Raw genomic sequence first — 14,259 nt, 5'->3', positions numbered from 1 at the left:
GCATCACAGCTGGGGACACTGCTTGCTGTTCCCTACTATCCGCTCTCCCTCTGGGCAGCCGGAACAGCAGCGGGGTGGAGCGGACCTCGCCCAGACACACAGGCGAGGCAGTGGCCGACGCCGGGTCTCGAACTCGCGTCCCCAGGTCCGAGCCCGGGGCGGGTCCGCCTTCCGCCCTGCCAGCAGAGGGCGGGGCTCTGCTGTGATTGGCTGCTGATGTATGAAAGTGGCGCTCCGGCGGGAAAAGCGCACGTGGCGGTGGCGGGTCGGCGTGCAGCGCTGCTTTGCTGGCGTCGGGCGGCTCTGCGCAAAGAAAGCAAAGAAAGCAGCATGTTTGCGGGCAGGGCGAGGTGGGTCTGCGTGGTGGGCGTGGGGATACAGCTGGTGGGGGGCACTGCAGCTGCCCAGCGCTCTCAGAGCCGAGGGTTTGTCCCTGAGTTGGGAAGCTGTGAGCTTGCTCTTGTTGGGTTGGGGCAGCATGCCCTGCTGCTTTCTCTGTTTGTCCTCTGCTGCCCTGCCACACGTGAGGCTGGTGCTCGGTCCTGGCCTTTTGACTCAAAGCAAGCTCCCTTCTGCAGTTTTCTGAGCTGGGCAGTGACAGTGAACCGGAGAGCTCTCAGTAGTGCTTATTGCTGCAGCAGTGGGGTTTTGTTGCAAGCATACCTGCAGAATTAAGAGCGAGCAGCTTTGGAGGTGGTTGCTTTTTCCTTCTGCTGGAAGTACCCTGCAAGCTTTGCCTGGTTAACATCCTGCTTTTGTTTCTGTGTTGAATGGCTGTTTGTTGAGTTACTTCTTGCCCCTATTTTGCCCAGCCCTCTCTTCTTGGACTCTTCTGGGATCTGGTGGCAGGACCCAGCATCCATGGCAGCAGGGGAGGCATCCTGGGATGTGCCGGAGGTGGCAGCTCTGCAGAGGGCTGCGGATGATGACTCAGACCACAGCCACCCAGAGGAGGACAGCTTGGAGGAGCTGGGTGTGCAGGACCCTGTGAGTGTCTGGCTGAATGTGGGATCAGTTTTCCCCTTTTCTATAAGGAAATAGGAAGCCTCCTACATCTCTCTTTAAGTGTTTAAGAAAATTAAGAGTGATTTTGGGCTCCTGTTGTTAAAAATCCCTGAGCTGAGAAGCGGGAAATTGAATAGTCACTCTCCTGCTGTTTGCCTTTCCCGGTTCAGATGTCTGCTTGGCTGGGCTGAAGTCAATGGCTCCTGCTCACCACTAGCTTCAATCTCTGGTTCCCTCTGGCATTTCTGCTGCTGGGACACCTCTGTTGCAGCACTGCTTCATGGGCAAGCACAAAGTAGGAAATGTTAACTGGTTTTTCTCACTAGTGGAGCTGGGAGCTGAACTCCTTTTACTTGAGGCTGTTGTCCCCTGTCCCTAGCCTGGGAGCCCATTGCTGCAGCACAAGGTGGGGAGTGGGTCTGTACCACGTGCTGCTTGCACAAGCTGTGGTTTGAGTTCCAGGAGCTGGAGGCCATCAAAGCCAGAGTGCGGGAGATGGAGGAGGAGGATAAGAGGCTGAAGGAGTTGCAGCTGGAGGCTGAGAGCTGCCTCCTCATGGGCTCAGAGGCAGGTATGGGCTGTCCCTGGGTTCTGCTGTGTTCCCCAGGATCGTGGGGTGTCAGTGGGGCTGGGGTGTGCTGCTGTGCCCCTATGGGCAGCCCCACACCAGCTGGGACCAGGCACTTGACATGGGACAGGGAGAGGGTGCCAGGCACAGCATGGTGTGCTGTCACATGTCTTATCCACCTCCCGTGTTTGCAAGTTGAGATGCAGTAGATTAATTAATTTCAGTGAGGTAATTGCGTTGAGCGCCTTCAGGTGCTGTGAAGAAATTGCCTTGTGTTATTTTCATGCAGAGAGAGATGGGGCAACAGGTGGAGGAGGAGGCTGAAGTGTGGGGCTGGGGATGTCCAGCCTCTCTCCCTCTGCAGGGCTCCCCTGTGACAGCACAGCCTCCATCTCTGCAGGTCTGTTCCAGAGGACGACCGAGGGGAAGGTGGAGGCTGACCAACGATCCATCTATGTGGGCAATGTAAGTGAAGGCTGTGGAACAGAGCCCAGCCTGCTGCTCCTCGTCTGGCAGATGTGTGCTGTGATCCCCAGCAAGGGGACCTGGCCTCTGCCCTGCAAGAGGCTGGCTGCTCCCAAACCCGATGGAACACGAGGGCTGTGGCTGCAGGTGGACTACGGGGGCACGGCAGAGGAGCTGGAATCTCACTTCAACAGCTGTGGCCGGATCAACCGTGTGACCATCCTCTGCGACAAGTTCTCAGGGCATCCCAAAGGGTCAGTGCTGGGTGCATCCTGTGACACTGTAGGAACAGAGCTTTTGCTTCCAAAAAAAAAAAAAAAAAAAAAAAGCAAGGCATGGCTTGAGTGTTTGCAAAGGCAGGGATTTATTGTCCCCTGTGGGGGCTGGGTTGCCTTGGGTGGGGATGCTGCTGTCCCTGGAGCTGGGCAGCATCCCCAGTGCTTTGCTCCCTGTTCCTGGCAGGTATGCATACATCGAGTTTGAGCAGAAGAGCTCTGTGAAGGCAGCGGTGGAGTTGGACGAGAGCATATTCAGGGGCCGTGTCATTAAGGTCAGAGCTGGGCAAAGCCCTGGGCCGCATCCATCCATCCCAGCCCTACAACACAGAGCTGGTGCTGAGCCCCCGCTGCCTTCCAGGTGCTGCCCAAGAGGACCAACATGCCTGGCATCAGCAGCACCGACCGTGGCGGCCGCCGGGGCCGCTTCCAAGCCCGGGGAGGGCTGATCCCACGCTGGGGGTACTATGGGGGGCAGCCCGTGAGGCTGCGGGGGAGGACGTACAGGTGAGAGGCTCTGCATTTGGTTGGTGGGGCTGAGCAGGTGGCCCTGCTTTTAGGCTGCTGATGCCTCGTGCTGAGCAATGCCCCCGAGCTCCAGCGTGGTTCTGTTCTTGCCTAGGGGTCGGGCCAGGCTGCTGCCTTGGTATTTCCCATACTAGAAAGGAAGACTGCGCTGCCCTGGAGATGCCAATGGGACCGAAGAGATGGGATTGGAGAGATTTAAAAACAAACAAACAAACAAAAATGCCTACCCAAGCCAAAAAAAAGATTAATTTTAAAATGCCATCTGCCTGCCCTGGGGATTACTGGTGGCAGCTGAGTGCTGTGCAGCTGGAGCTGGGCGCGAGGGGGAAGACTGGATCTGCTCTGTTGGCATCCCAGGAGCCATCTCCTTATCTTAGGGCTTGTTTTTAAAGGGAAGACTTTATGTTAAAAAGGGCAGGCTGGGAGACCACCGTTACAATGTGAAGATCTGCATTGCAATCTGTTTTATTATGTAATTCTCACGCTAATCTTTCAGGATCCTTGGTTAGGATTCTTCTAGCCCAGATGAACTGGCTCCGAAAGCAGCTTTTCACAGCTCGGGGCACTGCCAGACTAAGAATCCCACTGAGTTTTGTTTTCCTTAGGATTTCAGGATATATAGATGTATATTTTAAAGCTTGGGGCCTTAACTCTTGTGTTGGTTTTGCACTTTGTCCAGCGTGGGCTGTGCTGCTGAGGCTGGCCCTGGTTTCTCGGTCTGAGAGACCCTTGGGCTCGGGCTTCAAAACTGGCTTCTTCAAGGGCTTTGAGCTTTCCTTTAGTAGGTTTGTCAATTAGAGAGGCTTAATTTTTAATAAAAACTACTTTGGAGTGTCTGGATTGCTTTGTGCTGAGTTGAGGAATAGGAAATGCTGAACTCTTGTCTCTGTGAGTGAGAGGAGTGAAGACTTTTATAGGAAACTTTCAGAATAGCAGTGTACAGCTGTGCCTTGTTTAGATGGTGGGAGAGGCTCAGATGCTTTCATCTCTCATTATTTGACAGCTTCTTGTTGATTAAATGTATTTAAGTTCTGTTTGAGAAGGTATTGTAAATGTCACTTATTTTTAAAATAAATGATCCTGCTGTGTGAACTTCATCTGCAGTGAGACCATGCTGGCTGTGTGCTGATGCTCTGCACTGACCTGGCTCTCTCCAGGTTTCTTGTATCCTTTGGAACTGTGTGGGGTTTTTTTTCCCCTTGCATTTCTAACTGACCAGGTGCTTTTCTAGTCTTTTATGTATAAATAGCTGCTCTTGGTTTGATACTCTATAGTTAGAACAGCTTGGAGCTGCAGGGGGAGGAGATGCTAATAGATTAGTTTGGGATGAGCCAGGCAGCTGTGCAATCCTGATGTCTTAATCTCTTGGCATGATTTATCCCAGCTGCACTACCTGTGCTCCCTGACCTAGACCAGAAATACTGCTGTGTGTACCAACCCTGTTTCAGCGAGCTGCAAAGTGTTAATAGCAAATATTGTCAAATCCAAGTCACCTATGCATCTGCCTCAGAAGGCAAGACGAGTGCAGGACTCGAGCAGGTTCAAGGTGCTGTTTGGGGCCAGCTGTTCACTGTCTGCCAGTGTTCTCAAGTACGTCAGCACTGTTTGTGGTTGCAGAGACCTGGAGCCTTCAGCTGGCTTGTGCTGTTTTCTCTTTCCAAGAACTACTGGAGTAAGTACACACAGATCAGAGTGTTCCCAGTAAGGAGAAACAGGGCGAGGAGACCAAGTATGTTTGAAATAAGCACTGCTTCCTGTGTTCCTGACACAGCAGCAAAGGGGGCTGGCAGACAGCAAAAGGGCTGCTGCTGCTGCTGCTGTGCTCCTTTGCATCAGAGAAAGTGCTCTCAAGCACCAGCACTTCTGAGGAGCAGTGTCACTCTCTGTGCCTCTCAGCTGACTGAAATCTAGGCTGACCCTAACAATAATAGTCTCTTAGCTGTCTCTTGTGCAGCTGTGCTTGCTCTAATCACAAGCACAGTGGGAACTGCTGTCTTTCCACAAAGCCCAATTTCTACAGAAACATCTGAGTTGCAGAGGAGCACAGCTGCGTGCTTTTCTGCAGGGAACAAGCCTCATCTGATGCTGCTGACCTTCCTGAAGGAAGAGCTCTTGCATGCTATCTGAAGGCACAAGAGAAGCAGAACAGTGACTTCTGTGCTGTATCGGGTTTGCAGGAGTAGAGGCACATGCAGAGCTTGCAGGTGTCAGGTTTATTTTACATAGACTGAAAATATTACACAATGAAAGCAATATATACATCACGCTGTAGGCACACTCCTGTACACAGGGACTGTTCTCAATGCCTGGATCAGACTGGGCAGAGCCTCAGCACACCTGCATCATCATGGAGTTCACCATATTATCAAAAGCCCTAGGGAAGGAAATAACACAGCATTAAAGGAAGCAGCTAGTTCTGCACACCACATCTCTAAACAATACCAGTAGCTAGCAGTGCTTCTTATTGGTTAATGAGCTGGCTTTCCTCAGGCTGAATGCATGGTTTCACTCTAGCTACAGCATGTTCTTTTGAGTGAATAATGACTTTAATTAAGCTGAAGTAAGGACAGGTCTTCTCCTGGCCAAGTCTTCTTGCCTAAGCAATAGCAACTCACATTATTCACATTTCCTGGGAGATTTCAGTTTAGAAATAGGGAGCAGTAGCCCTCACAAGAGGAGCTGTGTGTGGTGAGGATCTCAGCCATCCTTATTCAAGGAGAAACCCTGGACAACTGCAGTTGTTTATTCTCTACATACCTGCAGGGAACTTCTATCCCAAAGACTCCTTTTTCCTGAGTCAAAGTCTCTAACATCAGTGCCAAGGTGGGAGAGAGATAGTTCAGTTGAACTTCTCAAGGGGCTATCAAGAATTTCCAATTATGTGGTAATGACCCAAAGACAATACAGCTGTTTTCCAGCTAAGTGATTACCACATACATTTGAACTGCCCAACCACAGGGATTCTATTCCTGGTCCTGCTGCATCACAGCTGCAAGTCCCAGAAAGATGACAAAGGTGGTCAGCGCACTTACCTGGAATGGATACGGTCTCCTGGGTTATAAAAGGGGTTGCACATTATGTCTGTATAGGAATTATGCAGCTTTCGGAACATCTGAAAAGGGATTGTGGTTTAATTAATCTCTTTTTGCTTCTCAGCACTTTATGAATAAGCGGAAGCAGAAGAAACACTGATGTAGCAAACTGCTGATTTCCTGCACTTACACTGCGGATCTCATTGTCCCGGAGTGCTGTGTTTGAAGAATCCACCACCATAACAAACTTCACCTTCGAGTTTGTCACGTAGCCATATCTGTGCAGCTGTTAAGGAATGTGTTATGGAGGCCAGCAAAGCTAATCAAACAAGGCTGGAACGCACTCAAAAAAGCTGAGAAAATATTGTGTTCTTACTGCACTCAGAACTAGATGAGGTAAGACAGACATCAGGTTGCTCCCCTTTCTCCCTGATGCTGCCACTTTTGGTAACTCCAGATCAAGCTCGCTCCTGTTCTGGCCAGCAATGCGAGCCTTGCACTTCAGAGGCAGTCTCCCATTAGCTGCTTTGGGTTTCTTCTTAAGAGCTGTTTCGATGACCCACCTTATCTATTGTCATTCGGCAGGCTGCAGTCAGAGACCTGGAGATCCTCTAATATCACTGTGATCTGGAACTCCAAAAATCAATGACCACTTTATGAAAACCCAGAAATCAGGTCTGTTAGAGCAGATGACCTCCATCTGCAGGATTCAGAGAAAAAGCCAGACAGTGCTCCAAAGGGCAGCTCTGTGACTCAGAAACATTGGGATAGCTGCTGAGCTGAACAAGGGACCGAACCCAATCCTTTATGTAACAAACTGAGTCGCAAACGAGTCTGTGCTTCTGCTACTGACTTTTATGTGGCACCAAATGGGAAGAGAGGTTTCCCATATGGAGCCCCTTGCAAGGAAGGTTATTAAATACACTTGGAGACAATTGTAGTGAATGTCAAATACCAACACCTGTGAGGATGTGATTGTAGGGTGACCACACCTCTCAGACATTACAAAGATACACTTTGTAGTCTTCAGTTGGGTAGAGGAGCCCTAAATAGAGCTCCCTCTGATCTACCATAGCCTTGCCCATGGCAGAGATCTTCTCGTCCACGACGTCCAGGGAAGTGTGCACGGTATAGTGGAACTTGAGCTCATTTTCTGTTGGAACACTCCGGATGTAGAGCGGGTAGTTCTGTGGAGGATGATAAATTATGCCAATGTGGACAGATCCTGCTCCTGTAATCAATGGCTAACACTACTGGAGTGCTTTCACCCTAAGCTTGTCTTGCACCCAAGGCCAGCCCGTCCCTTTTACCTCCCACAGCACCTGCAGAACAGCCCTGTCTCCATACACAGCTGGGCACTTGCACAGACAGCACCCACAGCTCAGCACTCTCACATCAGATTTCCCTTTTACTCGGGTCTGTCCCCACGGCTCTGCAGGACAGCCCCTTTCCCAGCGGCAGATCTGTGCCCATCTCTCTGCAGGGTGCTCCCCCAGGACCGACCTCCCCTCCCCGTCTCTCTACCCAGCCCTATCGCCCTCGCTCCTGACCCACAACGCCAACCTGAGTCCCCGCCCTGCGCACGCCCCTGTACCCACGCCTTGTTCCCCTCCGGCCCCCCACAGGACCCCTCACGCCGTGCCGGCCTCGCCCCCACCTCCTTGGCGATCACGGCGATGCACACCGCCATCTTGTCCCCGCCTCCTCTCCGCCTGTGTCACGTGCCGGGGGAGGAGATCACGTGACGCGGTCACGTGAGGGCGCTGCCGGCGCGCAGGGCGGCGGTTGCCATGGCGAGAGCGGTGCTGGTGCCGCTGTGGCTGTGCTGGGCCGCGGGCTGGGCCGCGCTGCCCAACGTGGTGCTGCTGCTGATGGACGACGTGAGTGCGGGCTGGGACACCTGGGGGGGCTCCTGGGCTTGGGGGACGTTCCATATGTCCCATCATCAGAGCGGAGGCTGGTGTCACCCAGCAGGGGCCTACTGGGCTGGGCGGTGTGTGGGGCGGAGCGGCTGTGGTGCTGCGAGTGGCACTGAGGGGACAGGGAGCAGCAGGGAGATGGAGCTCGTCCTTAGAGAGGCGCTTCGGGAGGGCTGCGGGGTGAGCAGGGCCCTGCTGGGCAGGCTGTGAGCATCGGTTGGTGGAGGGTGGGGCCCTCAGAAGCCCTCAGATTCCCTCTGGTCTCTGGGGAATTGGGTTGGGAGGCTCAGGAGTTCAGCAGGGCTGTGGGCTGAGCCCCAGCTTGCTTGAGTGTGTCCTGTGATACAAGGTTAGGGTTTTTGAACAGGTTCAGCAGGTTGGCGCCTTTACCCTGCTGCTGGCTCGTTCTGGGTGTTCTCTTCAAGCAGTTATAAAGGGCTGTGGATGGGACGGATGAGATTTGTGTTTTGAGAGCGCCTTGCACATTTAGTGGGCCTGGTGGTGGGTGGGGTTGGGCTGGATGATCTTAGCAGTCTTTTCCAACTTCAATGACTTTATGATCTATTTGCTTTCTGATGTTCTGTCTGACCACTACTTCAGAGCAGGTCTCTCCCAAGTGCGTGCGTACAGAATGAGGTCATTTTGTATCCAGGTTTTCATACGGTCCCAGGTGAACCTCCAGGTTCAGCAATTTGCTGCATCCATTCCCTCTGTCGCTTGAGCAGCGCATGTGGGACAGCACGTGGATAGGGTCTGTGTCATGACTCATGGTCAGAGGCCTTGGGCACAGTGATTCAGGCACTGCTTGTGGGTTGGCAGGATGGTCTGGAAAAGTTTGAGTGAAGTTTGTGACTACTTACTGTGAGAGCTCTCACAGTAACTCACAGGGAGTTGATTTCTTTCTCAAGGAAAATAGCCCTGGGAAGGACAAGGGAATGGTTTTAATCTGAGACAGGGGAGGTTTTGGTTGGATATTAGGAGGAAGTTTTTCCCCAGAGGGTGGTGAGGCACTGGAACAGGTTGCCCAAGGAGGCTGTGGATGCCTCATCCCTGCAGGCATTCAAGGCCAGGCTGGATGTGGCTCTGGGCAGCCTGGGCTGCTGGTTGGTGACCTGCACACAGCAGGGGGTTGGAATTGGATGATCACTGTGGTCCTTTTCAACCCAGGCCATTCTGTGATTTTGTGATTCCATGATTCCTGTCCTTCTGAGGTTTTATGTAAAAGCGGAGACGATTTGAAGTTGTTCATGCAAGCCTCTTTTTGTTCCTTGTTTGTGGATTTCCTGCTGAAAACAAATGAGATTTCTCAGGTCTATAATGTCAAGCCTGAGTATAGGCATTTTGGAAGTGGTGCTTACATACATACCACCTTATCAAGAAGTGTAATCACCTTATCAGCTTGTTCCTATTGACTGAGTGATTAACTCCACTATCCTTGGCAGAAGAGCACATTCATTAACTGGTAAGTGTTGGAAGGTGGGATGTTTTTGGTTTCTCCCAACACTGTTGGAATTATTGCTAAGTTAAGGCTTGGCTTTCTAACCTACAAAAATAATTGTGTCAGTTCCTTCCAGTACCAGAGATGGATGCAGAGGCAAGCAGCACTGAGTAAGGTGCAGCCTCAAATATAGGCAAACTCTGATACCTTGCAGGAAGTGTTTTAAAAACTCAAATGTTCCTCCTGAAAAGCTGAACAGAAAGAAAACTCAAGTCGTTAAACAGCAGCTATGATCCCGGGTTGAACAAATCACAGATACAGAAGTGCATTTGTTTTCAGCACGGACTTGAGTTGCTGCCGTCCTCCTGCTTTGCTTGTCCTCTTCCTTTCCTGTCATCCTTCAGATGTGCTTGGAGTAGAAGTGCATTGTGTGCTGTCCTAAGCTCCTCAGAAAGCTGCTGAGGGTGGGTATGTGACTCAAAGCCTGCTGGGCTTCCTTCTCCCACTTCAACCTGCCTGTCTTGCTGTTGTTCTCGTAGTGTTTCCATGCTCTTGTATGAAATAATTACTTTTTTAATGGCCAGTTTAGCCACTGGCAGTCTATCTTAATTTTCCATTCAGGAGTATTTCCCCCCAAGCAGGGATTTGTAATTTTGGAGATGGAAGCTGTGTGTGACAGCAGTGATCCCATTCTGGAAGTGTTGGTACAGCAGAAGACGCGATGAGGCACAGATCCTGCCTCGAGTTTCTGTGAACTGTTTATTTATTTATGTGCTGTTCATTACAAATGCATCTCCACTGTTTTTTTCTTTTGATCCTTTGGCTACTTCTGTGTCACTGTGTGCGAATGAGAGCAACTCAGCATTCCTTTCTTCTTTCTTTCGTGGTGGTAAAGATAATGAAGAGCTGAAGACTCAGGGCTGATCTGCTGAATCCATTTCGGTCCCACATCCTGGTGTTTGGTGGTGCCATTTAATTGCTCTTCACTGAAAGTTCAGCAACCTGCTCTGCAGCTCTCCAGCACTCCTCTTTTCCAAACCACACTGCTGCAGTGCAAATGGTAGGCTCTCAGATGGGACCAGACAGATGGCTTTCTAAGGAAGGAGATGCATTACACCCTCTGTATTAGTTGCTCACCTGATACACATCTGTATTAGAGAAAGCTATTGCCTTTTTTAAAGCGCAATATAATCTCTAGCAACCCTGGCGCCTAATTGCTCATTAAGTTGTTCCCTTCTAGAACCTTCTGTTTTAAGTCACTTACTTTTATTTGTGTTATTACCAGTAATAGTTTTCAGCAGTGAATGCAGACAGCATGACGGTAATTTTACAGCTCTCCTGGATGGGGACTTTGCAGCCCCACTGTGCTGGGAGGAAGGCACAGACCCAAACCCCATTGCAAATAAGCAGACTGACACATGATGCCTCTGGCAGGTTTCTCTCCAGAGCTTGCTTTTCAAAGAAACATTTTCCTGCAGCACTGAATTCTGCTTTTGAATTCAGACCTTTTCTTTGCGTTAATAGTTGTGCGTACATGGATGGAGCAGACTGAGAGGATGCAGGGGTCAAAGACACTCAGCTGAGGGCTGGACAAGTTGACTTGCAGCTGTGTGACACCACTGAGTGCATGCTGTGTGATGTCCTCCCTGCTGTGTATGTGCTTGCCAGTCTTCAGGCTCTGGAGTGAGAGTGAAGATATGAGGGCTCCTAACCTCATTCTGCTACAAATGTTTTCATGTCCACTTGAGCACAAGCAAGTCGTTTCACCTCGTGTGTGCCTCAGTTTCTCCTATCACAGTGAAAGCTGTGATAGGGCTGGGGAGGATCAGTTTTATCACGGCTGTGAAGTGCTCCCTGAGCAGGAGGGAGATGAGCTCTATAAAGGTTTAGAAAGGAAAGGATAAAAATAAAAGTTTTATGTGAGCCCAGAAGCATTGTCATTTGTGGAAGGGTAGAAGTACTTTCACATCTTGTGGTGTGTTCTTCTTGCAGATGGGTTGGGGTGATTTGGGAGCTTTTGGAGAGCCTTCTAAGGAAACTCCTAACCTAGACCAGATGGCTTCGGAAGGGATGCTTTTCCTGGATTTTTATGCTGCCAGCCCCCTCTGTTCTCCATGTAAGTAAACCTGAGCTTTAAACTAGCACATAAGAACACCACCTTCTGAGATTGGGATGTGTGCCAGCATCTAACATGAACTAGCAGCCAAACCAGTGATTACCCTCAGGGCAGAGTTTGGATTTGGTGCTTTGATCTTGTCTGTTGCTTCTTTTTTATTTATGTTTTGATTGCAAAACCATCAGTCTTAAGTTCTTTCAAAGCAGTATTTTAGTGATCAGATCAGTTTAGCTAAAGGACTTTATAAAGTATTCTGGTTTAGTATTCTAGGCTCGTTTTTCTTCTTATTTTGGGGCAAGCAGATAAGGCATATCTAAATTGTTGCTGAACAAAAAAAGTCCGTAGTTTGTCTGATTCCACTGCTTTGGTGAGACTTTTGTGCAAGGAATGGCAGCATGTTGTGTCCACTTGTTGACCCTGATGTCTAGCAAGATTACTGGGGAAGAGACAGGAGAGAAACATTTGAGTTTAAGTGGGAAAGGTTATTTATTTATAATCCTTCTTGTTTGTTTGTTTTCTATGCATTTCCCCCCAGGCTTTACTAGCAGTCAAGAACCGAAACAAAAATGAGGAACAGGGCGTCTCTGTTTGGATTTTCTTTTAGGAAATCATTTGTCAGTGTGCTCATGACTGTCCTTCCTCAGAAGAGGCACTTAGAATACAGCAAAGTCCCACTAAGTCCAGTGGTACTTCAGCATGTGTTTAAACATCTATTTAAATGTTACCTGAGTCAGGACCTGGCTTCTATTGCCAAAGTTGGACAGCTTCTTTTAGTTCACTGTTTATGACTTTTGTTCAGGCTTAGCCTTAAGCTGGGTTTGTGGTAGGATTTCCTCTTAACTACCTATGCCAGGTATTCCTTCTTTAATTGCTGAGATAGGAGAGCTACTGTGCTTACTGCTGGAATTAATTGCTTTTCAGCAGTGGGTAAACTAATATAATAGAGTGGTGACATTTTAATCAAGCTTGTCCTGGAGTAATTCCAATTGTGTTGTGTAAAAACGTGGCTATCTCCATGGCTCACTGAGAAGGGGGGTGGCTGCCTGCTCTAAACGTGGCTGGCCCGAGTAACTGGCTGTGTCTGAACACCAGTGTGCTTCGGTCATCGTGCTGTCCTCAGTCTGAACGTGGTAATACTGACTGTAAGCAGAGGGTGCACCTAGAATGAAATGATTTTTGTTTGTTTCTGCAGCACGGGCAGCGCTGCTGACGGGTCGCCTCCCAGTCAGGAATGGTTTTTACACAACGAATGCACATGCCAGAAATGGTACGGACTTCATTCCTGCTTCCTTTCCTGATTTCTTTCTCTGCTTTGCAGGAAGTTTTGCTTTGCACAAAGGCTTGCCATGGTTATCTCCTTAAGAGTCTTCCATGGTAACACAAATAGATTACCGTGGTAATAAGTGTGAAATGTATTATTTCCTCCTCATCAAGCAGAAAACCTTCTCCTTTGAGGAAGCACAAACAAGGCTGGTTGATCCATTTGTTTCTGCTGGCTGAAAAGTGTTTCCTCTGGGCAGTGGAATTGGTGTCTGGTTAAACAGAGGCACGTGGGGTGTGTGTTAACAGCCAGAGCAAAGTGCAGGCTGCTCACCGTTGCATTCGCTGTGGTTTTTCTAACTCTTTCAGAAAGGGCCATTTTGTGCCTGTGCTGCTTCCAGGAAGGAGCAGCCATGCATGATGTCTCTGGGTTGATTTTGGTTCCTGAGTCACAGATGCTGTGTGAGGCCAACGGGCAGCAGCTACGTATCAATTCATGCAGTATCAACAAGCGTGCTCTCCACCTCCATCCGCACCAGAGTCACACCTTGTATTCTCAAGGGCCACAGAGGGAAATGCCATTTCCTTCAGCTCCTGTGGTCTGAGCCAATCTGTCAATCCTTTGATTTAGGAAAAGAAACCCCTTCATTTTAGGCGACATACAGCAGGTTTGCAGAAGTAAAGGCAACTCTGCTGGACACCTGAAGCATTTGTTTTCTGTTTGATCCTCGCTCCCTTCTGCCCCTTTCCTTTCCCTTTCAGCTTCTTTCTGCAATGGCAGCCCCCCTTATTTTTTTTTATTGGAGAGGAGTTCTCTCTTTACTTGAGAGATTATTTGCTAAATCAACTTGCCCCTTTCATCTCTTGCACTGGGAAGACTTCCAAAGAGTGATAGTGCTGGAACTTCAAACTAACTGCTCTTTCTGATCCAGTAATAATACTTCTAATGATGGGTGGCTGTGAGCTGTTTGCTGTCATAATTGTAAGAGTCACTGAGGTTTGTGTTTGTTTTGCACAGCATACACACCGCAGGATATAGTAGGAGGAATTCAAGATTCTGAAATACTGCTTCCAGAGCTGCTGAAGAAAGCTGGCTACACCAATAAGATCATTGGCAAATGGTAAACTTTTTAAGATCTCTTCCTTTGAGACTTGTAGGTGTGTGTATGTGTGTCATGAAGGAGCAGCAGGACAACCTGAATTGGAGGAGAAAGACATCTGAGCTTCAAAACAGGCTGCCTTTCCAAATCTGTGGTGGATCTTCGCTCCTGCTGTGATCAATTTCCGAATCGAGTGTTAGCATTACAAGTACATACATACATCTGTACATGTATATGAACCCTGCAGCTCTTTGTGCTTTCATCCGTGTACCACGCTACTTAATTACATCAAGAAGTGCCAAGATGTTCTGTTGGAGCTTGCCTTCAGCTCCTACGTGCTTTTTATCTTTGTCCCCTGCTATAAGTCGTTCTTTTTTTTAGTAGACTGAATTGTGCAAGCTTTTTTGGGAGGCCGGGGAGGGGAGAAGTGTATGGTACAGAAATAGAGATACAGATGCTTGAAGATGAGTGGATTGAAACCAGAGCCACGCTGGAGCCTGTTCACTTAGCGTAGGAGATGAGGGTGGGTGGGGAGGGACTTGGCCAGGGTAGC

General features: G+C 49.4%; 3 protein-coding genes across 4 annotated transcripts in view; 2 read left to right on the top strand and 1 right to left on the bottom strand.

Moving 5' to 3' along the window:
- The first annotated feature begins 45 nt into the window (after window positions 1-45).
- PABPN1L (PABPN1 like, cytoplasmic) lies at window positions 46-3,061 on the top strand. Its single transcript, XM_019619864.3, has 8 exons — window positions 46-350; window positions 813-987; window positions 1,468-1,576; window positions 1,974-2,038; window positions 2,186-2,292; window positions 2,501-2,588; window positions 2,675-2,820; window positions 2,936-3,061. Exons 1-8 carry the CDS (start codon window positions 217-219, stop codon window positions 2,973-2,975), a joined length of 864 nt encoding a protein of 287 aa, XP_019475409.2. The 5' UTR covers window positions 46-216; the 3' UTR covers window positions 2,976-3,061.
- A 1,978-nt stretch (window positions 3,062-5,039) lies between these two features.
- TRAPPC2L (trafficking protein particle complex subunit 2L) lies at window positions 5,040-7,638 on the bottom strand. Its single transcript, XM_003214182.5, has 5 exons — window positions 7,531-7,638; window positions 6,888-7,060; window positions 6,064-6,151; window positions 5,874-5,953; window positions 5,040-5,215 (listed from the first exon to the last, which is right to left on the bottom strand). Exons 1-5 carry the CDS (start codon window positions 7,561-7,563, stop codon window positions 5,170-5,172), a joined length of 420 nt encoding a protein of 139 aa, XP_003214230.1. The 5' UTR covers window positions 7,564-7,638; the 3' UTR covers window positions 5,040-5,169.
- GALNS (galactosamine (N-acetyl)-6-sulfatase) overlaps window positions 7,595-14,259 on the top strand; it is a 43,406-nt gene continuing 36,741 nt past the window's right edge. For both annotated transcript variants that reach the window (XM_085234752.1, XM_085234751.1), the window contains exons 1-4: window positions 7,595-7,753; window positions 11,223-11,346; window positions 12,539-12,613; window positions 13,625-13,727. In XM_085234752.1, the coding sequence (XP_085090878.1) occupies window positions 7,664-7,753; window positions 11,223-11,346; window positions 12,539-12,613; window positions 13,625-13,727 (392 nt within the window). In that variant the 5' untranslated portion in view covers window positions 7,595-7,663. The remainder of the gene's footprint in view (window positions 7,754-11,222; window positions 11,347-12,538; window positions 12,614-13,624; window positions 13,728-14,259) is intronic.

The sequence above is a fragment of the Meleagris gallopavo genome, chromosome 13, assembly GCF_905368555.1.
Source record: "Meleagris gallopavo chromosome 13, MGAL_WU_HG_1.1, whole genome shotgun sequence".
NCBI classification, from domain to species: Eukaryota; Metazoa; Chordata; class Aves; order Galliformes; family Phasianidae; genus Meleagris; species Meleagris gallopavo.
Note: the sequence above shows the minus strand (reverse complement) of the source record. Positions and strands in the feature narration are given on the sequence as shown.

Coding starts and splice junctions, on each gene's coding strand:
- PABPN1L (XM_019619864.3), top strand. CDS start 217: ATGTATGAAAGTGGCGCTCCGGCGGGAAAAGCGCACGTGGCGGTGGCG. Junction 988..1,467: donor AGCTGGGTGTGCAGGACCCT/GTGAGTGTCTGG, acceptor TTTGAGTTCCAG/GAGCTGGAGGCCATCAAAGC. Junction 2,039..2,185: donor GATCCATCTATGTGGGCAAT/GTAAGTGAAGGC, acceptor CTGTGGCTGCAG/GTGGACTACGGGGGCACGGC.
- TRAPPC2L (XM_003214182.5), bottom strand. CDS start 7,563: ATGGCGGTGTGCATCGCCGTGATCGCCAAGGAG. Junction 7,061..7,530: donor TCGCCGTGATCGCCAAGGAG/GTGGGGGCGAGG, acceptor CATCCTCCACAG/AACTACCCGCTCTACATCCG. Junction 5,216..5,873: donor GGAGACCGTATCCATTCCAG/GTAAGTGCGCTG, acceptor TTCCTTCCCTAG/GGCTTTTGATAATATGGTGA.